The 22476-nt window shown below is 50.1% G+C and overlaps 3 protein-coding genes across 3 annotated transcripts; all 3 read right to left on the reverse strand.

Annotated features, from left to right (window-relative positions):
* Window positions 1-2432: 2432 nt before the first annotated feature.
* Window positions 2433-3698, reverse strand: LOC123079967 (extradiol ring-cleavage dioxygenase-like). The gene is made up of 3 exons (XM_044502809.1): window positions 3402-3698; window positions 2922-3292; window positions 2433-2829 (listed from the first exon to the last, which is right to left on the reverse strand). The coding sequence occupies exons 1-3, from the start codon at window positions 3633-3635 to the stop codon at window positions 2637-2639; spliced, it is 798 nt and encodes a 265-aa protein (XP_044358744.1). The 5' UTR covers window positions 3636-3698; the 3' UTR covers window positions 2433-2636.
* A 9470-nt stretch (window positions 3699-13168) lies between these two features.
* Window positions 13169-14313, reverse strand: LOC123079968 (extradiol ring-cleavage dioxygenase). The gene is made up of 3 exons (XM_044502810.1): window positions 14036-14313; window positions 13566-13936; window positions 13169-13448 (listed from the first exon to the last, which is right to left on the reverse strand). Exons 1-3 carry the CDS (start codon window positions 14267-14269, stop codon window positions 13256-13258), a joined length of 798 nt encoding a protein of 265 aa, XP_044358745.1. The 5' UTR covers window positions 14270-14313; the 3' UTR covers window positions 13169-13255.
* A 4418-nt stretch (window positions 14314-18731) lies between these two features.
* LOC123079970 (extradiol ring-cleavage dioxygenase) lies at window positions 18732-21971 on the reverse strand. The gene is made up of 3 exons (XM_044502811.1): window positions 21526-21971; window positions 19344-19714; window positions 18732-19204 (listed from the first exon to the last, which is right to left on the reverse strand). Exons 1-3 carry the CDS (start codon window positions 21889-21891, stop codon window positions 19012-19014), a joined length of 930 nt encoding a protein of 309 aa, XP_044358746.1. The 5' UTR covers window positions 21892-21971; the 3' UTR covers window positions 18732-19011.
* Between the last annotated feature and the right edge of the window lie 505 nt (window positions 21972-22476).

Raw genomic sequence — 22476 nt, forward strand, 5'->3', positions numbered from 1 at the left:
AACTTAGACACTTATCCATCGATAGAAAACACCTAAAACTAAATAGCAAGGAAAGGCCAAAATGCAAAATTGTTTTAGTGTCGAGAAGCTCTATTACTCTTGTCTTGTCTCAAGGTAACACAAAGTTGGCGTCGACCGCCCCTTCTCCGCACCCCCCCCCCCCCCCCGCGCCGCCCCTGCTCGGGCGACTCGGGCGGGATCGCAACCCTACCCGTCGGGGGCTCCCCGTCCGTCCATCCCTCCCTCCGCCGCCGCCGACCTATAGCCCGAGGGCTGACGGCGGTGGCGGGGGGCTTCCTTCTCTCCTGCGCCATGGGGGCGGTGCGGAGCCCCGCGGCGTGTGGTGGCACGGCCGATCTGGCCTTGGTGGCGTGGCGGACCTGCCTTGACCGGCGGCCGCCGCCTCGGCCTAGGGCGGATGGTGATGGGTGCAGCGGCTGGCCCTGCTTCGGGCAGCGGCGGCGGCCGGGTCTGCGGCGACGGACCATCTGAGCTCGGATCGGCGGTGGCGGCATGGAGGGCCTGGTGGTTGGGTCGGCGCCATGTGTGGTTTGCCATCCGGACAGATCTGATCTGGCCGGTGCGACCTGCTCGATGTGCGGCGGCTCAGATCGGCGGCGACCCGTGCATACGATGCTTGATGGAGGTTCCTCGAGCGGATCCGGGTGAAAACCTAGTTCTCGGCTTGATGCCAAGACCGGCGTTGGCGACACTCTTTTGTATCATTACCTTCCTGAAGGCATCGGCATGGAGAAGCTCCAGACCTCTACCCGCTACCTCTGGGGGAAACCCTAGATCAGTAGATCAGATGATGGCGGCGCGTTGGTGTCGTTTCCTCCTTGGGGGCGTCATTCTTGGAGGCGTCCACGGGATCGAGGGACCAGTGGACGGCTTTTTTGGTGGAGCGGTGCTTCATCCTACACATTGATGACGGCGGATCTCGGCGGCGTGGCGCGGTGGAGACTCGGCGCCCGATGCGCGGTGATGGACTCGCGTAGAAGGAGGTGGCTGTCTGGCGTCATGGTGGCGTCGATGGCCGAGTGGTCTGACAAGGTAGAAGCCTCAATATCTGCTCTGAAGACGGACCTGTGGAAGATGGCGGCGACGACACATGTGAGTGCATCAGACCAGTTTATGCCCCAGACCCGGTATGTGGCTCGGCTGTGGCTTCTGGCTTTTGATGATAGGCTTGGGTATTTGGCCCAGCTAGCACCCCTTCACCATATGGATAGGAGTAGTGGCATATTGTTGTAATACTTTATAAGGTCCTTGAGAATAATCAATAAAGTGGCCGCATGCATCTCCCAGATACAGAGGCCGGGGGTCATCCTCCTTTTCTGAAAGAAAAAAGGTAACACAAAGTTGCGAAGGTCTTAAGAATGTGTTTTTTTTTTGTATTTTTACAATTGGGTACGGGGGTTGGGGGAATTTTCCATCTGAATAAGTACACCCTCCATCCCAAAATGAAGGAGTATATTACTCAAAAAGTACTACGGCAAACCTAAAAAAAAAGTACTACGGCAAGCTGCGGAATACAAGTCCGTAGGCACGTGAATGCGTAACAGGAGTCCGACGTCTTTCCTGGCCTAACAGTGCTGCGGGCACACAAGAGACAACAAGCGGCCAAAACCCTAGCCGCCACCGCCAAGAGGGCCAACTTTCCGGCGCCGTTTTTCGGCGGCTCTCCGCCGGTGACCTTTTGGTCGTCGGTCGTGAGGTGGGTCGCCGATCCCGTGCGTGCGGATCGTTTTTGCTTTAGGTTTAGAGCCCTAATAGCTTAGATTTTTAGATCGTTTGACGTCTTGGCTTCGGCGGCGGCGGCGGCCATGCTGAATAAAGAAGCTCCAGATTCTTCTCCGGCGAGATGATCGTTTTTATGGTCGGTGATGGATTTGGGAACCATTCTGTTCAAGCGGGGATATCATGGCGGAGACGGCATCTTTGTGGTGGACTTGTGTCCTCGGGCTCCCGTTGCGACGCTGTCTGCTCCAGCGTCGGCGTAGAGCTTGGTAGGTAGTTGGGAGCGGATGCAGATTGTGATATGCATCGACGACATCTGGAAGACAGAACATGTGCTGGGTTCGTGGTTGATGGATGGCAGGTATGGTTTCCTACTTCGGTGTCTTAGTCGTTGTGGGGTGTCAGATCTGGAGTTCGATGGCGTGTCTGAGGTGTTGCACCGGTCTGATTCGTTCAACGGCAATGGCTTCATCTTTGGTGAGCCACCTTGGAGGTCCGCAAAGCTGCATATCAGCGATGGAGCCGCGTCTAACTCGGGTGAGGAGGTGATCCGTCATTTTTTCCTTTGGTGGCTGCTATGGTGGTGCCGGAGGCAGGTGACGGACGTTGGTGTCAAGCTTAACGATGTTCTGTTATCTTTTCAGTTTTGTCATGTCGGTCTTTACGTGACTTGTAATTTGATCTTTATGATATGAACGAGACACATATTATCATGAAAAAAAAGGCACGTGAATGCGTGAGGAGATGAATAACAGAAGACGCCATCCTTGTCACACTGCTTTAGCCAATCTGTGTGACCACAAGTCGATGTCCTAGATATTGGACTTTCTGAAATAGAAGTTCAGCTCCTCATGCAACAACCAATCTATTACTCCAACTCAAACAATTTAAGGCCGTCAAATCTTCTTGGTGAAACGGTACGAGGAGTAGGAGAAGGTGGCGTTGGTCCAGCTGCGGTGGATCAGCTCCGCTCTGGCCTCATCCCCGGCGGCGCCCAGCGCGACGTGCAGCGGGTAGATGTGCTCCGGCGAAGGGTGCGCAAGCTCACCGTAGGGCGCCTTCTCCTTGTATCGCTTCACGTCGTCGTACCTGGCCGTGCCATTGCCGGCGACGAATAAAACTCAATTTAGGAACAAAAACGATCAAGGCACGGCGATCGGATTTGCCATGGCCAACAGTACCTCCCGTCCAAGAGCGCGTCCCTGAGCCAGGCGTCGAAGTCGGAGGCCCACTGCGGCACCGGCGCGTCGAGAGGCCCCAGCTCTCTGAGGTTGTGCGTGGCGGTGCCGGAGCCGAGGACGAGCACGCCCTCGTCCCTGAGGGGCGCCAGCGCCGCGCCGAGGTCGTAGTGGTAGGCGCCGTCGCGGCCGGTCTGCAGGGAGAGCTGGCACGCCGGGACGTCGGCCTCCGGGTACATGAGCATCAGCGGCACCCAGGCGCCGTGGTCGAGCCCGCGGCCGTGTTCCTCGCTCACCGGCCCGAACCCGGCGCCCTCCAGGAGCTCCTTGGTCCTCCTGGCCAGCTCCGGCGCGCCCGGCGCAGGGTACCTCAGCTGCATATGCATAGCGCGCGACCAAGCAATGTCAACTTGTGTAATCGTGTTCGTGACACACACACTCAGTCGCAGCGAGCTAGCAGAGATGTGAAGAATTTAAGGTGACCTTGTACATCTCGTCGGGGAGGCCCGGCAGGTCGTGGACGGTGTCGTTGGTGCCGCGGACGACGTTGACGGCCGGAGTGTCGGTCTCCCAGTGCGCGGACACCACCAGGACGGCGCGCGGCGCCTGCGTGCCCGCCACCGCCGCTGGAAGCCACGACCTGAAGAAGCCGTGCGCAGGGATCGCCTCGTCGATGCAGATCGCCGGCGAGCCGTGCGAGAGGAAGAAGGTGTCCATGGCGGCTGCGGCCGCGTGCACGGTGAGACCCTTCCGGTGGCTTGGGTTAGGCTTGGCCCCATTGCCAGCGGCGCCTCTACTTATGGCGCCGCGAATGGTCGTTGATGGAGGTCGCATTCGTCACTCCACTCGTGTCATCGCATTCCATTTTTTGACACTCGCGTGTCGTGTTGGATTGGAGGATACTAAGAAGAGAGGCCTTTTACGGTAAGGACGAAGAAATATCAGCCATCCAATCAGTAGATCTGATGGTCCAACGTGATCAATACTTGTCCAGCGAAGGAGTAGTATTTTTTCTCCGAAGGGCAAAATGGGCAGAGGGAAAAATCGCCTCCCGCACGAGATTAAAATAAAAAATAAAATCCCGCACACAGAAAGGGTATTTTGGGGAGATGGAAATTTGCCCACCCCGGCTAGGGTTCAGCCCCGATCCATCTAATTTTCTCCCGCACACACCACCAGTCGCTCGGCGGCGCAAAATGGAGTCCCCAACCAGCACAGCAGGTCCCAGACTAACATAAGACTCCGCTGTAATCAGTGTTGAGAAGAGATTTCCCCATGCTCCAGTCTCTGACGAGTAAACGAGGTGAAGACAGATATCATTTGCCCCTCGGCGGCGGCGGCGGCGTCATCTAGCGCTCCTACCAAGACGACCTGGAACTGGAAGTGGGCGTCTTCGGCGCTGGTCGCCGTGGATGGGGTCCCACGCCAGGAGCTGGGGCAGCACGCAGTCGAAGAACAGTGCTAGGCCATGGCGGCATCCAAGGGATCTGACGTGCCTGCTGTCGCTGAGCTGCAGGGAGAAGCGGCCCGGCGAGACGCGGTTGGGGGGATCCAGGGTGGGCCGGAAGGGGACGATGGGGTGGCTGTCGAACAAACCGAGGAGGGGCGGGTTGCGGCGGTGGTGGACGCGGAAGCGGCGGCAGAAGCCGGGGCCGGAGGCGAGGCCGCGCCAGCGCTTGCAGACGAGGGAGGCGCGCGGGAGGGAGGACGGCTGCGGCGGGAGGCGGAGGAGGATCTCGGAGAGGAGGTCGTCGTCGTCCAGCGGCGACCGGCGGTGGCGGCGCACCTCGGCGCCCGCCAAGATGGATGCTATGGAGGGCGGACCCCGGCCCTTCTGTGGCGCTCGTTGGACAAGTACGGTTGGCGGCGGCAAGCGGTGGCGGGGGGAGCAAGGTGCGGCCGCCTGGTTGCCTCCTGCCGTATCAGCAGAGGAGAAGCATCTGGGAGAAATTGCGGCGTCGGCTCTGGTGGAAGGCAGGTACGGCAAGCACCTGGCGTCGCTTCAAGAGTGGATGAAAAAAGGTGTTCCCCCATGTGCGTGCACTCTAGCTGCTGGCCGTCGACGAGGATCATCACCCACCGAAGACGTATGTCTCTATCCTCTCCTCTGTTCATAGAAAGTGGAGCACACCGGCATGATGAGAAATTGCAGTTGGAAGTGAAATTTGATCTTTTGAATCTCAAGTTTCTGTCAACTCTATAACAAGATACTTGAAATTGTTGAATTAAATTCTGTTAACTCCCTTCTAATCAAAAGAAAAAAAGATTTGAAATAGGGAAATACTGAGTGGAAACTGGGGAATTGCAAACAAGTCTTTGTTACAGACAGAAAAGGTGGCTTAGGGATGTGGTAGTGAACATTAGGAAAACATTAGGAAAACTATTGCTAGATCACCACTTCTCAGTTTTTCTATAACAGAACCAATCCTTTCGTTAATATTTTTTTCCATACTTTTTGTATGAAATAATAATTCATACAATTGAATAACTGATTGCTTAGCAAAAGGCTGTTGCAATGGTATTAGTTTATCTTAACAGTCCTTCTGCTGTTCAGCTCTGTTCCTTGCATGAATTTGGAAATGCAGATTATAAAAAGAATAACTTTGCTGCAGCTGGTCGTTGTAAAAGTTTCTCTATAGTAAGCTTTCTTACTTGGATGTAGCAAATAAAGGGTAGAAATTGTTTATATTCGCTTGATCAAATTCAGCATGGAAAAAGAGAAAAGTATGCAGTTCACTGGTAACCATAGAATCCTGCTTCCATTTTAGCCCGGCCTCTCATGGCAGACGTGAATTCAGCGGCAATCTGTTGCCGAGAAGTACATCGTGCTGCAAGGCCTTAAATAAAGTGAAGAACTTCAATGTCAGATTGATGTTGATGATTGATAGGCACGCACTAAAGAAAACATAAATATTGGAAAATAGATTTCTAACACTTAGATAGCAAACATGTGAATGACATGTACTGAAATCAGCGTCTCTGTTAGATAAGTACAGTGAAAGCTTTCTCTTTCTGTGTGTTCTCAGTGTAGAAGCATGTACTAGTATAAACTATGCATCTTTGGGATGTTTTTATCATCCTTGTCAGAAAATATGCTTGATTTGAAGAAAGACAACATCGCTGCTCCATCATGAAGCTATGCACAAAGAAAATAGATTCCTCACATAATTGCATCATAGTAAATAGTTTGCTAACACTTTATTGAAATCTGTCGAATTACTCCATAAGAAATAGAGCATGGTAAAAATAGTTTGGTAACACACAAAAATGAAACCGCAAAACACGAATTGTCTTCATGCGATATTATTCCCTAAAAATTGCTAACGCGGAAAAGGACTGAAACTAGATGGCACGACTCAAAAGGGACACCTGGACGCGTGTATGTCTTCAGTCTTGGTCCATCTTGGAGTCTTCGTCCATCTTGGCTGTTGCTTCAAGGTAGCGCTTCCTCAACTTGTTAAGTGGCGAGCTGACCAGCATAGCAGGTAGTTCCCTTCCGAATTTGTCAATGTGAACCTATGCAAGAGGAAAAGTTAGTTCCGGTCAAACTGCTAGTGCATATGAATATGTTGTGTGCTTTTACCTGCTTGAACTCGTCAGTGTGCTCGTCTCCTGTCCAGGATTCCATGTTTTTAAGAACAAATAGCCCACATGAACAACTGCAATAAATAAAGATAATTGTTAGTGCGCAGTCCTACTAATTTAGTTTGAAAACAAAATTTGACAATTGTGTATGTACCCATCTGACTGTTGTGGGGTCTTCTTCACAAAAACTGGCCATTTTGACAGTAGTGAGTCAGGCCAGTTGCTATTTTGGGCCCCCTTCATTCTTAGAGATAGATTCACATGTGCTTCCATACCTAGCAGCTGCAAAACGGAGTGTCAAATTTGATATTTTGTCATTGTCTAACAGTTAAATCATATAACAATTTAGTAATATCCATATTGCAACTCACGGTTTGGCGCAGTTCTAGGCGGTCTTCGTGATCGAGCATGGAGTCAAGGATCTGGATCTCCCTTTTGTGTGTGTTCACTACGGCCAAATACCAGTGCGGGTTCTGCAGATTCATAGGCAGGAATATCTAAAAAAAATACAATTAGTTTTCGGCTTTCATATGTTTATGTTTTGTGTAGGGTGGTTCTTACCATCTCATGAGCAAGGTAATTGTCCCCTTGCTCTGTACCATATTTTCCAGACAGAACCTCCTTCTGCATGTTAGGAAGCCCATCACGCTTCAGAAGTTGGGTCTTGATTGATCTTTCGAGATAGACCCTTCCATCCTTCCTCACATCTTCAACTTTGCTGGCCCTAAGCAACTCGATGCCAGCATCAAGTAGCTATTTTATTTGAAAAAACACACACAATTAAGATTTCAATTTAAACCAACAATATGAATTTTTTTCCTTTAAAATCACAAAGTAAAGATACCTGTTCTCCCAACCACTTGTCACTTTCTCGGGTAACATTGTCGCTGGTTAAGACACTTAGATGCCTTTGCTCTAGATAAACGTCATCAATGTGAACAAGATCATCAAAAATGGGTGATTCATTTATATAATCTCTGATTTTGTCAACATCAAGCTCATCCTTGTTGCCTTCAGACACAAAGCTGTCATTTTTGACTTTACTCTTCCTAGTCTTTCTTGTTTTCGGTGCGTCGTAATACAGAAAATCATCTTTCTGAAAGGATGTAGACTTCCTTCCTTCTTTACGGATTCTGTACCCAATTGAGTCTTCCTCGGCTACATCTTTAGCTACTTGGTTCATACGGACTGGCATCTTATCAGCGGTCTTCGCAACACTCTGTAACATGCAAGAGAGGTATTATATTGACAGAGAACTTGATTTGTAGCATGCAAGAGAGGTATTATATTTACAGAAAACAACTGGACTTGCAAATAATTAATTTCGTATGTGAGCTTACCTCAGATTTGTGGAAAAGGTTTGGGGATTCATCCTCGGCCTCTTTTACATCCATGGTCATTGCAGCCGACGAAAAACAAATGATCCTGTTTGGCGGATGCGAAGGAGAGACATACACCCGAGGGTCCATTCCGCCCATACCGAAACCACCGCCTTCCACATGACGTGCCTGACCGCAATCACGGAATCTACCCAACTTTTGGCAGGGCGTGTGAGGCCCCACCCGGGTACCCGACGCCAAAAATGAACGAAATCCGACACCGAACGCACGTTGCGTCACGTCCGGGCACTATTTTAGGGTTTTTCGGCCCGGAAAATCATAGAAAATCCATACAGTGTCGAAACGCGATAAATTTTGGCATGCGTGCTTTCCATGGTCATTGCAGCCGACGAAAAACAAATGATCCTGTTTGGCGGATGCGAAGGAGAGACATACACCCGAGGGTCCATTCCGCCCATACCGAAACCACCGCCTTCCACATGACGTGCCTGAGCGCAATCACGGAACTTGATTATAACGCTCGAAAGATTTATTAGACCATTATTAGCCAGGCAAACAACAACTTGATTATAACGCTCGAAAGATTTATTAGACCATTATTAAAAAACGATTATATAATCAAAGGACCAGAACAACGAATATCACAGGTGGTTAAAGATTGACAAAAGGGCATTGCAGAATTAAGTAAATGCTTGATACAGCCAAAACCGCCATATTACAATCATCATGTCCTACGCATGGAGCCAAAAAGGAAAATGTTCAATATCCAAAGGGAAAATTACATCAAGACACTTGAAAATCCTGACACTTTTAAAAAGTTTAGACAAGTAGATAGCTGATTCAACTGATGTGTGGCTCTTCAGCATAATTAACGCCTGTCCAACTTTGCCCGCAGCTGATGAGAATGGATAGAGAAAATACATTAGATGGAAAGTGTGGGCAACACATTCTATGAGGAAACATAACTTATTTTATCTGCGCCAAATGTTAGAAATATCACTGAAAAAACAGCGCGTCCTTACTCATGTTTGGGCTTCTTTTTCTTCATAGTCTCCTGGAATGGCTTCAACCTGCCCTTCGATGGAGCACCTTTTGGAATAATTGGTATTGGATCCAGAACTTTAGTTGTGAAGGTTTGGCGTGCCCCAGAAAAATATGCCGGCAAAGGACCAAATGATGCTATGTTAGTATTCTCGTCATTCTCACCCTCATCAATAATACTGTTGAGAAATGCCATCACCCTCTCTGATTGCGCTGCGGATTTCAAAGCCTTAAAAAAAGCAACGCTTGCATCGTGACGGAGCTCATGGAAACGATCCATCCGTTCTGACCATTGCTGCGTACTGGCACTCCTGTCTGAATCGAAGGCAGGCTTGGCTTTCATCGTCCATCTTTTAGCAACACAACAACTAGGAATGGTGTCTAACCCAACGCACTTCAGAATAGCAAATATATGTGTGCATGGAATATCCTCACTCTCCATCTTCCGGCATTGGCAGTACACACTCGCTATCACCGAGCCCACATAAACACACCTCACATCAAATCTTACTTGCCTGCACTCTTTATGAACAACTGCAAACCTCGTCAAACTATCTTCCTTGTTCACCTCCTCGACTTGCCATTTTGATAACCTCACGATCTCCCCCTTAACCTTCTCGAACATTATAGGGGTGTAGATATATGACGCATTTTTCTCCAGTGGGTCAGCTGTTAATTCAGTGAAGGGCACCGTCTGCGAGGCCACGGCATCCATTGCAGCCTCATTCCTTCGCATAACTGAGATGCAATGCTCATGGTGTTGCAGCAAATCAATAAGTCTCATTCTCCTGTCCAGCTGCACATGAAGCGTAGAATTTAGACTTTCGCTCCTTTGATTACTTCTCATGCCCAGGAAGTACCTCCCTTTGGTATAGGCTGCAGACCACTTCTTTCTTAGCTCGTACATCCTGCAGATCCACGTGTCTTTTTCCGTTATCCCATAGTGTTTGTTGAACTGGAGCCAACCTCTCTCAAAATTTTATCCATGAAAAGACGAGTACTCCCTCCTTTCCGGTTTATAGGGCTTATCTCAAAATTTTAGTTTTTTCATTTTATAAGGTTCAATTTGGTTGTTCCCCAACACATGTTCAGATTACAAGATGCATTAAATCATTGCATGCAAGTATTAAGAGAAAATTGATCAATGCATGCAATTTATGCATGCATGCATTGCAATTAATGCATTGGTAAACATACTTTTTTAAGGAAAATAAGAGCATTAATTGGGTGCTTTTGCAAACTACAAAAGGTATTCCACCACTCACCATCTCTCTTGGTTGATGAGACTTTTGGATTGAGCCTTATAAATCGGAAAGAAGGGAGTAGATGGAATATGTGGGCTATTGAAGTCGAGCATTTAGTAGATTACTGAACTCACCAGCTAACCTGTAGGGTCATTCATCGCAAAAGAAAGCTAAAGGGCGATGCATGGTCATATATATAAGCATCTTGTCATGTTAGCTAATTTTCCATTATACGTAAATAATGTAGCTACATAACTTTGGCTTCATGACAAAAAGATTGGGTATTAGGCATCTCCAATCACAATTGGCTAATTTGCCCTCTATATGTCACGGACACAACTGGACAGTGCCTGAGGGTATGCGCGGCAAACCCCCCTTTGTTCACGCACACAATCACACCCTATAAATTATTCTTCAATTTTTTACTCATTTCAACGAACAGGTCGCATACTACACCGCCTAAGCACGCGCAAAGCACGCTCGGGCGCTGTGAAGACCACACGGATGATGCACACAAGCTGCACGAGCTCGGTGGCCAGCACACACGCACACAACTTCATGAGCACGGTGACCAGCACACAGCATGCACGCGGGATCAAACACCCCTAAAACCAATCCCAATCAAATAGACTGAGTATGAAGGGTTTACTTAGGTAAGCTTTTTTTCTTCTCTCCCGCCCGAGCTCTGTTCAAGTATGGAAAAAAAAAGGTGCTCTGATTGAAGATGTTTTTTCAACATAATACAGACGCAAACGCTCATATATATGCGTATACACTCACCTCTATAAACGGACACACGTACAACCTTGTAGTCGACGGGAGCATCTCCTTCCATCGAAAGCGTATTGCCGGAAATTTTGAAATAAATTTAGGATAAATGCGAGCATCAAGAATTAAACTCTGGTGGGCTGGGGATACCACTGTCCTCCTAATCATCCGATCACAGGTTGGTTCATGATTGAAGATGGTCTTACAACATAATGTGCCTGTCCAGACCGCATTGGTTGCCCCCTTTTTTTATCTTCTTTCAACCAACAATTTGTCATCTTGTTTTGCATGAGACTTCTCATCGGCCATGATGGCTTTCGCAATTTCGGGTAATTATCACATCTTTGGGTGACTAGACTCACACAAACTTTCAAAGGTAACAACTAGTTAAAGAAGTTGCGCTGTCAAGTGAAGTGCGAACAATTCATGTTAGGATAACGTTTAGTTTTCATGCGAGACATGCCCCCATGAATCCTTAACTGGCGGATATCCACTTGGAGAGCCCAGAGCATTCAATCTCATTGTCCCCCCTACATCAAGAAGCGTCGCCCGACGGGGATGGTCCAAATGTTTCCTCGCTCGATCTAACAACCTGTAACCAACCACAGCCGATAGATGAATACACAGTTGGAATAGAGTGATATAAATCCCAAGCTCTAGGTCAAATGAGTCGCTTCACATTGTATTTGATCATCCAAAAAATAGTAGGCCAAGATTCATAACTCATTCAAACCGGCGGATATCCTCTCGGAGAGCCCAGAGCATGCAATCACATTGTTCCCCCTACATCGAGAAACAACATCCTATAGGGGTGGTCCAAAGGTTTCCTTACCCATTCTAACTGAGTCAGAGCATCAACCTGTAACCAACCACACCTGATAAATGAATACATTGTTGTAATAGAGTGATATAACTCCCAAGCTCGAAGTCAAATGAGTGGCTTCACACTATATTTGACCATCCGCTAGTAAATGCACTTGAATTCTAAGGACATACACACACGTCATGCATGATGTGTCTACGTTTATTCGGTAGCTCTCTAGTTTCTAAACTCCTCGACTCCTGCTTCTTGAGTCGATTCTCCGCCCCATGCGGGAGAAGAAGCGACCGAAAAAGCCTTTGGGAAGACCACTCTAGATTCCTGTCGCTAGGCACAACTATAGCCAATTCATGTGTGATTCAACCCAACTAGGGAGAGGAAAGGAGGCTAGGTTGAGTCCAACTCGAAGGGAGGTTTTGTCTGCTTCCACGATTGCGCGAAAGATGACGATGACTTGCTTCGGGGGATACAACGGCGAATGGGGATGGAGAACTAGATGGTGATCATCCCATCGGTAAACAAGGCGTGGGCCAGGCAGTTGTGTTAGGGTCGTTGCTTGTCTTGTTCCTCGAGAGCTCCCGCGTCAGGCTCAACATCTCGCACATGGTGAAGCACATCATGGTGGTGACCATGGACGAGGGCCTGCTCTGGCCGAGCCCCGCCGTGCACTCGCACTACCAACATCACCTCTTGGACGTGGATAGCCTTGAACTCTCCAACGCCAAGAGCTACTAACCATGGACTACCTCAGACTCATTTGGAGCAATGAGCACGCCACACCTTTCAGAACCATGACTAGTTCATCGTCAATGAGATCAAGTGCGAGTTGGAGATGGAGCAATGGAGGAGCCTGGTTGAGAGGGTGTGGACCGTTGCAACGCCTATGGCTTGGAGAATGGTAAGCCAGGGGGAGAGAGTGATAATCGAGGAGAAAGAGAAAGCCTATCGACATGAACTAGTATGCTAAAACTTTACTAGGACGTGGCAGAGTGGGGGCAAATTTACCCCAACCCCGCGTCTGCTGAATCCTCGAAATTCTCAAATGCCTACCTTCAGGTTTTGACACTGCAAATGCGTCACGAATTCAGCTCGAGGAGTTAGCCAATTCAGCCTGGCTCCACCGGCGGAGTCGGGGCGTTGTCAAACATGTCCTAACTCCACAACTTTCAACTTATCATAATAATCTAAGGCCCCGTTCGGGAACGGACCACTCCCGCAGCTCCGCTCCGCTCGGTGCTGGAAACGAGGAGCGACAGAATAGCTGCTCCACAAAAATGAATTGCGCGCCGCTCCGCTCCACCATTTCAGCTCCACGGAGTTGGGAGCCGGAGTGTTCCCGAACGGACCCTAAGTGTCTACTCTAGATTCCTAACTTTCAACTACAAATCCTCAAGTTTCGAAGCAGAGTCGTGAGAACATAGACATTTTTAAATAGAGATGACCAATTTTCTTATTGTAGAAGATAATACAATCACACACAAAAGGTTCAGTTCCTCATGGTCTCAACCAATTTATTACAAACCAAATAACCCAAGGCCGTTATATCTTCGTGGTGAAACGGTATGAAGCGTAGGAGATGCTGGTGTTGGTCCAGCTATGGTGGATCAGCTCCGCCCTGGACTCCTCCCCGGCGGCGCCGAGCGCGACGTGCAACGGGTAGAAATGATGCGGCGATGGGTGCGCCACCTCAGCCTGGGGCGCCTTCTCCTTGTATCGCTTCACGTCCTCGTACCTGGCCATGCCAATGACGAATGAAAACGTAGAAACAAAAATCAGCACGACCACGACGGCGGTCGAATTTCCAATCAAGTTCGTCAGAGGCTCGCTCATAGCCATGGTCAATATTTACCTCCCGTCTAGGAGCGAATCCTTGAGCCAGGTGTCGAAGTCGGAGGCCCACTGCGGCGGCGGCGCGTCGTGAGGCCCCATCTTGGCGAGGTTGTGCGTGGCGGTGCCGGAGCCGATGATGAGCACGCCGTCGTCCCGGAGCGGCGCCAGCGCCCTGCCGAGGTCGTAGTGGTAGGTGCCGTCCCTCTCAGTCTGCACGGAGAGCTGGCACACCGGTATGCCGGCGTCGGGGTACATGAGCATCAGCGGCACCCAGGCGCCGTGGTCGAGCCCGCGGCCGTGCTCCTCGCTCACCGGCCCGAACCCGGCGTCCTCCAGGAGCTTCTTGGTCCTCTCGGCCAGGTCAGGCGCGCCCGGCGCAGGGTACGTCAGCTGCGTACGCATACGTGCGACCGAGCAATGTCAACTTGCATTCGTGACGCATTTGCAGTAGGAAAGAGGAGACGTCGACAGGGGCGGCCAAACTCGGACCTTGTACATCTGGTCTGGGAAGCCATGGAAGTCGTGGATGGTGTCGTTGGTGCCGCGGACGACGTTGACCGCCGGAGCGTCCGTCTCCCAGTGAGCCGACACCACCAGGATGGCGCGCGGCGCCTGCGTGCCCGCGATCGCCGCCGGCAGCCACGACTGGAAGAAGCTCCGCGCCGGGATCGTCTCGTCGATGCAGAGCGTCGGCGCGCCGTGCGACAGGAAGAAGGTGTCCATGGCAACCTACGACGGCGGTGTTTGGTATGGTACTCTGGTTTGGGCTTGGCTTGGCTCTGTCCGATCCATCACCGGCAGTCCCTCTATTTATGGGCGCTGCGAGCGTGGTGGTTGATGGAGTTCTTCTGACTTGGTGACTTTCTCAGCACTTCTCCTTTTGACATTCTCGTGTGTTGTGTTGGGTTGGAGTCCTTGACATAATCTGTCTGAATAAAATACAGTTGCAAGGAAAGGAAGTCAATAGATTCACTATGTGAGACATAAAAATTACTCCAGGAGTGTACACTCGCAAGACTACTAATGCAGTCGAGAGTTGATCTCCTATTCTATTGTAATTGAACACGTGACCCCTTGAAGAAAATATCCATGAAAGGAATCGCTAGGTTTACTTTGTAGATGTTTTGACCCCTTGATTACTTCGTTGAGAAGAACTCGGCAGCTAACCTATAAGGCCATCCATCGGGAAAAAGAGAACTAAAGGGTGATCATGGTGTCTAATAAGTAAGCATAACCGTCTTTATCAAGTTAGTCTGCTTACCGGCATATACATGACTAATATGGCTAGTAACTATGGTCGTCTACCGTTTCAGTCTAACTTAATGGCTAGTGGCAGTTTATTTTGTTGTTGCTTTTGTTCTTCTTCTAACGATGAAGCAACAATTCATCATCTTGTCTTGAAGGTGTTTGTTACTGATAACTGTTGCGTTTAAAAATTTAACATTATCAAATCTTTGGGTACCACCGAACTGAGCGTAGCTCAGATGGTTAGATTCCCTGTGGTGGAACCAGCCACCAGGGTTCAAGTCCTAGACTTGGTTCAGTCTTTCCGGCAATGTTCGTTCACTGGGAGAAGATATTCCCGTCGACTATGAATATGCGTGTGCATGTATGTGGGCATCTTCGTTGTACCGCGTTAAAAAAGATCTTTGGGTAGCCGACTCACACAAATTTTCAAAGGGGACAAGTAATTAAAAAAGTTGTGCTGCCAAGTCAAGTAATGGACACTCCATGTCGGGGTAACGTCCAAATCTCATGGAAGATATGATCCATGCACCATTTATGTTGGCACGAGGCCTCTACACCCTTCTTCGTTGTTGCATGTGTCGTAGCTAGAGATTGAAGTCGTCTCGGCTAATATAAAAAGTAAACTTTCAACAACAACATCATAGCTTTCAACTAACATGCTACTGACTTTCAATAATCGCAAAAAAAATTAGTTCTCCCTAGATGGCAAATAGCATCCAATGTAACTCAATTTCCACAACATTCAAATTATGTTCCAAAAAAACCATTCAACTTATCATAATCCTAATTTCAACTCTAGGTCCTAATTTTCAAGTCTTATGCTACCCGCGAATAAGCAAAATCCCAATGTTTAACGACCAACACCAACTATGAACTCTCACGTCACTAACTTCATCTAAAAATCCTCAACTTTCAACCCTCACAATATCAACTTCTAAATAATCAAGATCCCAACCCAACTCTCACATCCCCAACTTTCAACTCAACAAATCCGAATTTGTGCCATCAAGTCCTAGCTTCCATCCCCATAACCATGTAGTTACAATTAGCAAGCTACTAGGTTTCAGCTAGGAAAAATTTAATAAGAAGGAAAAGCAGAAAAAAATTATCGGGCTATATGCGCCGAGGGGTGTGGTCGGTGGGATAGGTGTCGGCTCGATCCGTCTGTAGGGAGAGCTTGCACAACGTGATGTTTGCGCCCAAGTGTACGAGCAAAAGTGGGAGCCACAGGTTGTGGTGCTCGCTTACAAGTGAACCTATCGTCCTCAATAAGCTTGATGATTCTCTTGGTCATGTCTCATGTACCCGGTGCTAGATATGTCAACTACATACCTCTGAAAAATATTGCTACTACGTTACATTGAATTTGTGGTATGCAGTTTCTTATCTTGGACCTATGACCAACTAACAACTTATTGTCTCCATTATATTCTCCTCCATCGCCCCTACTCTGCCATCTTGCTGTCACCCAAGTTCAATGTTCTAGGGAGGGTATGTTAGTCGATCTCACCCATTGTTCCTGTAGTTGATCTCGCCATTATTGTTCTCCTCCACGGCTCCACCCACATTTGAGGATGTTGTTGCTACTTCCTACCTAACCTATTGCCATTGTGGGCCTTTTAAGCTTGAAGACCATAAAGGGCATTAATCTAAGGAGATGTGTGGCGAGGGACGCTACCCCAAAACCTGACTCTAACATGGGGCAAGGCAAAATCGAGTCGGTGGGGAAGCAGAGAGGGCAACGACGAAGTCAACGTGTAAAAAAAGTTTCGTCACTCTTGTGAGTGTGCACTCCCGTAACTAAAATAACAATGGGTGTGTCAAGAACTCAGTCGACTGAGACTTAATGAGTCCCAGCCGAGTGACGTCAGCGTGTTTTTTTTTTGCTACAAGCGACACGGCTGGATGCTACAAATGGCGATGAAAAATATTGTGATGGTATTGCAAGTAACAACAACAAATGCTACAACTGTTCTAACTAAAATACTACAACCGTCAATGAAGGATGTTGCAACCAGTGAGATGACGTGCTACAACCGATGAGGGACGACATGGTACAACCAGCAAGACGGTTGTTACAACCGGTAGGAAAAAATGTTGCAAACGATGACACAAAATGATGCAAGGTCGACTGAGACTTGGTTAAATCTCAGTCGACTGAGTATAAGGAGGCCCGAATGATAATTATACTACAAATGCGGGCAATCTTCAACGGACCTTACGAAGTTCACTGGTGGGCCTGCTTAATTAAACCCAAATGATAAGTGCCACACATGTGACACGAAGCACTCCGAGCCTGACGTCTTTTACAACTAAAGTTGCCATCCGAAAAGAAAAAAAAACTTAAACTTGCCATCCGAAAAGAAGTTACCATGCTTGACAATTAAAGTTGTCATCCTCGTGTCACTAAACTTGCCATAAAATACGTTCGGAGTTGCCATGTATTCGTGCCACACGTGTGGCACTTATCAGTGTCCTAATTAAATTAGGACCATTGATTCTTGATTGGCCCGTAAAACCCGATGTGTCTAGCAAAGCTCCTAAAATAAAGATCGTGTGCTCGTTCCCTCACTAAAAGAGTGTGTGACTTACCGTTGCTGTTGTGTTGTTTCAAGGCACCTCGATCAAAGTGTTGAAAAATTATAAACTCTTTTATGAAATACCCGCCTCTCTGCCCCCGCGTCGTCTCGCCTGAGGCGACACGGGCGAATCCCAGCCCGCGCCGCCGGGCCGGCCTCCCGCCCTCCCTTCCTCCCCTCGCTGTCGCCGAAGGAGGCCGCCGGGCTAAGCCTGGGCGGCGGACGGTGGCGGCGGGGTCGGCTTCCTCTCGCCAGGCCGCGGGATCTCGGGGTGGGGAGGCTCGATCCCCTTTCTGCGTCGAGAGTTGGATCTGTTCGAGGGCTTTGGCTGCGTCGCCGGTGGACCTCCGAGCTTCTTCTCCGACGGGACGGCTCCCTGGCAGCGGCTCTCGCGGGTGGCGGTCGCGGGCTGCGTCGTGGACGGGCGACTGGTCTTTGGCCAGCTGCTCCTCTCCGGCGGTCGGGGCGGGCTCGGCCCCTCGCCTGCCTTGTGGGGCGCGTCCCTGGTCGGGCCAGTGGCGTGCTGGCCTCGGGTGGCTCCTGTTCGGCGCTGCGTTGGTGGGATGCCAGATCGGCCGGATCTGGCCCGTCTGCGTCTTCTTGACCGGCAGGGAGGTGAAGTGCTTGGTGGCTCTCTGGTGCTGCTGGCGCGGTGGTACTGCGAGAAGGTGGGCGGGTCAGCGAAGGTGCAGTGCGTGAGGGTGTTGGTGGTGTTGGGGATACTCTGGGCGAAAGCTTGGCTGGTCTTGCCGGCCGGCGGCGTCGGCGTCTGTGGACGTCGTTTAACCTCCTTGGAGGCATCGTTGTGGAGTCCGGCATCCTCTTACACCCTCGGATCTTGCTCTTCGGGTGAAAGCCTAAGGCCCGGTTGGGTCGGGCGACCGGCGTCGACATCGGCGCTTCCCTCTTTGGGGCGTCGCCTTGAAGAGCTTCGGATCCCGGTAGCGTGCTTCATGGGCTGGACGCTCGCGGCATTATGGTCGGCAGGTGCCCGTCTGGCAATGCGGATGTTGCGCGGCTTCCTGTTTGTGGCAACGATGGCGGCTTCGGGCGGAGTCAGGTTTGATGATGGTTCTTGGTAGTCGGTCTCTTCCGGCGTGTTCGAGGAGTCGCCGCTCTGGCGCTGGCTCGGCGTAAGCCCAACGCTTTTCTCCTGCAATGCTCGTCGACAGAGTCGGAGCTGCCTGGTCGCCGGCGCGTGTGGTTGACTGTTTGGCATCGGCCGGCGCAAGCCTCGACGCTTCCCCTCGGCGGCGTGTGTGCGTTCTTGTGTGGGTTGCCAAGTCGCCCTGTGTGCCTTGTTTCTGCGGGCCAGTTGTGACGGTTTTCACCCGATTTTCCGTTTATTAACCGGGCAATTCTCTTCAAGCTTATTTAATGAATCGGGCCTAAGGGACCGCGTTTAAAAAATAAATAAATAAACTCTTTTACATACACGAACAGAATCATGTAAAACATGCCATGTAAGACAGCAAGAGTAATACACTGTCAAGGACCACGCCCCAACACGAAAGCAAGTGATCTTGACAACACATTTCAAGACCCACGAGCCCACCACACCTAGCGTGACATGCTTATTAGTGCCAACCAGTTCACCGAGGCTCGCGCGAGTCAGCCAACGCAGCTCGATCGAGGTCGTCAGTTCTTGGCGGTGAAACGATACGAGGCGTACGAGAGGGAGGCGTTTGTCCAGCTACTGTGGATCAGCTCCGCCTTGGACTCGTCGCCGGCGGCGCCGAGCGCGACGTGCAGCGGGTAGAGGTGCTCCGGCCGCGGGTGAGCCGTCTTGGCGTTCGGCGCCTTCTCCTCGTACCGGTTCACGTCGTCGTACCTGCCCATGCCAAAAGACAAACGAGCTCAGAATCAGAAGAAGAAAAATGGCAGCGGCAGCACCATGAATCCATGATCGAGACGAGAGGCTCCTGGCTTTGCAGGTTCCGTCGTCACCGTGGGTGGCTAGCATGCATTACCTGCCGCCGAGAAGCGAGTCCTTGAGCCAGGTGTCGAAGTCGGAGGCCCACTGCGGCGGCGGCGAGCCGGAAGGCCCCATCTTGCGGAGGTTGTGGGTGGCGCTGCCGGAGCCGAGGACGAGGACGCCCTCCTCCCTGAGCGGCGCCAGCGCCCTGCCGAGGTTGTAGTGGTAGGCGGCGTCGCGGTCGGGCTGCACCGAGAGCTGGCACACCGGGATGTCGGCGTCCGGGTACATGAGCATCAGCGGCACCCACGCGCCGTGGTCCAGCCCGCGGCTCCGGTCCTCCTTCACCGGCCCGAACCCGCCTTGCTCCAGGAGCTCCTTGGTCCGCTTGGCCAGATCAGGGGCGCCCGGCGCAGGGTACTTGAGCTGGATGGTTCCAATGGTACACTTCAGTTAGTTCAAGCAGAGAAGACTGGAAACAAATGCCCATACAGCTGAAGCTGAAACCATGCATCCTTACGTCAAACTGATGAATTGATTCAGAACATGTTTAACTAATTCTTGTTTTTAAAGAGACCGTGTTTATCAATTCATCGATATCGTAAGAGTTTAGCGGTAGCCGCTGAATCCCAGTTGATCAAGGCTGTATGCACGCACGCCACCACTCACCAGAGTATCGAATTGTGTGCCAATGCAAGACTGACATCAGACCGGTAGCAAGTAGTAGTAGGTGGGGAATCAATCTTGGATGCTCATTTCGACCACCTCTGACGCCTGAATTGTCTTACTGTAGTGGTTGTTGATCAATCATCAACCTTTTCAAATGACAGTGGCAAGCCCACCATGCCTACACCTTATCTAACAAGCAAGCCCATCGATATCCACATGGGGCCAGGGGGTTGGTGATACTCAGATTAGGTGGATGCTGCATACTACTCCATCTGTCTATCATAATTTCTATTCAGTATGGCTTAGTGTTTATCACGGGCGCTCCATATGCCAAGTTCACCGAATTATCCGTCAGGAACCTACTACAAAGTCCACAGTACAGATTGACATTTGGGCGCCGTTGGTTCAAAGAAATATCGTAAGAGTTTTGGAGAATTACGTATTTCGTATAATTATTTTCTCCGTGACTTGTTTGGTTTATTTATAGGATTGGAATGGAACTAAAAAGAATTTTTGCTGTGGTCACTTCAGAATGGAATTCAGAAAAGGAACAACTATTTGTTTCTATGGGAACTATGGCATGCACCTAATTACTGTTTTGGAAGAGATCATTGATTCTTGTGATGCAAACAAACAATTTACGTTACATAATTTCCATGATTTCAATTCATATAGGGTTCATTGTGCCATGATACCGCATCTTACATTTTTTGTGTTGTTGTGCTTTTAGAATTCGACGAGTCAAAGAGGCCCGAATATGCGACTTCTAAGATCATAGTCAAATTTCTGGTCTCTTCCTTCTCTTCTTTGTCTGGTGACATGCCCTTCTACCTCACCTAGCCCCACTAGCCGAACTCTAACCGCATCCTCTCTTCCCCAATTTTGCTGTCTCGGTTTTCACCTCGCCTCGCTGGGACTAGTATAGTGTAAAAAACGTTCTTATATTTTGGGACGGAGGGAGTAAAACCCAAAAGCAATCCTCTAAACCAAGCACCAAACCTTAGCGCCGCCACAATGCTACGCCGCATCGCATCCATTGCCGCCCCGCGGGCCTTCTTCTCACCCTCTCCAGTGACGGGGTGCACCCTTTCCTTGCTCACCACCACTCTGACGAATGCTAATTAAGCATCTACACCGAGTCCAGCGGCCTGCTGATTGCAATCGAATGCGTGCTAAGTTGCTAACTACGAACTGTAAACCATCCGCCAAAGTGTATTCTGAATATGTACAATTTTTTAAGTTAACGATGTTGCATGATATAACACTGTTTTTTTTCTCACAAAATTCAAGTGATCACGCCCAAAAAAAGATGTCCAACTTTTTTTGAGCAAGTTCTGGAAAGGAAATACTACCAACCAATTTTGGCGTGCGCCCCTGCCATGACAACGGCGCAATCCGCCAGTTCTGGCTATTGGAATGGAACAGCGAATCCACACGACGGTCAGATTCTGACCGACCCAACCAACCAGCCAGGACCGCATCTCATCTCAGTCGAACCAGAAACGAGAAGGGGATTCCCGACGGAATCTTGCACGAGAAAGGGAGAAAAGGCAAGCCGGGGAACGGACCTGGTACATGGACTTGGGGAAGCCGTAGAAGTCGTGGATGGTGTCGTTGGCGCCGCGGACGACGATGACGGCCGGCGTGGCCGTCTCCCAGTGGGCGGACACGATCAGGATGGCGCGCGGCCGCTCCGAGCCCGCGACGGCCGCGGGCAGCCACGACTGGAAGAAGCTCCGCGCCGGGATCGCCTCGTCGATGGAGAGCGTCGGCGAGCCGTGCGACAGGAAGAAGGTGTCCATGGCCGGCGCGGCCGGCGGGCGCCTCCCGGTGGCGGCTTCTGGGTGCTCCTGGTGGTGGTCGTCGGCGCGCGGCTGTGGAGTCGCGTGCCTGTCCTCCGGTTTGGGCTTGGCTTGGCTGTGGGTCTGCCCCATCGCCGCCAGCGGGGGCTTTCCTTATTGTGCGCGCCGCGGGCGTTTGGTGCCTGGTGTTGACGCGGTTCCGGGTTCTCGGCTCGGCGTGTTTCAGACGATGCTCGTGTGTCGCGTGGTTGGTAGGAGTAGGAGGAGAGCCCACACGCGGCGTACGCCTGCTACTTCTCTCCTCTTTCTTGCCTTCCTTGTTTTGGCACCGACAGCAACGAGTCAATGGCATTTCCTTTTTTCATTTTTGTGAAGAGGCATTTTCCTTTTCGACAATAGGCATAAAGAGGGCATATTTCGCGGACGCGCGGATTTGATGAGCATGGTTGCACGCGCACCCTTTATGAATAGTAAATTTTAAAAATACTAGAAAATATCTGATTTTTTTTGTGACACACACTCGTGTATGAAGTTTCACAATAAAATGACACTCGTGGTATAATGTGCAAAAATCGACAAAATCGATGCTATATTAAAAAGGACTGTTTGATGAATAGTAAGGCCCCTATTGTATTTTCTTCACTAAGAATACATCGGGTGTTATTTCTTCATGAAATTTCACACTTGAATAGAATGGTCGACCAAGTTTGATACCCA

This window comes from Triticum aestivum, chromosome 3D (assembly GCF_018294505.1).
Source record: "Triticum aestivum cultivar Chinese Spring chromosome 3D, IWGSC CS RefSeq v2.1, whole genome shotgun sequence".
NCBI lineage: Eukaryota > Viridiplantae > Streptophyta > Magnoliopsida > Poales > Poaceae > Triticum > Triticum aestivum.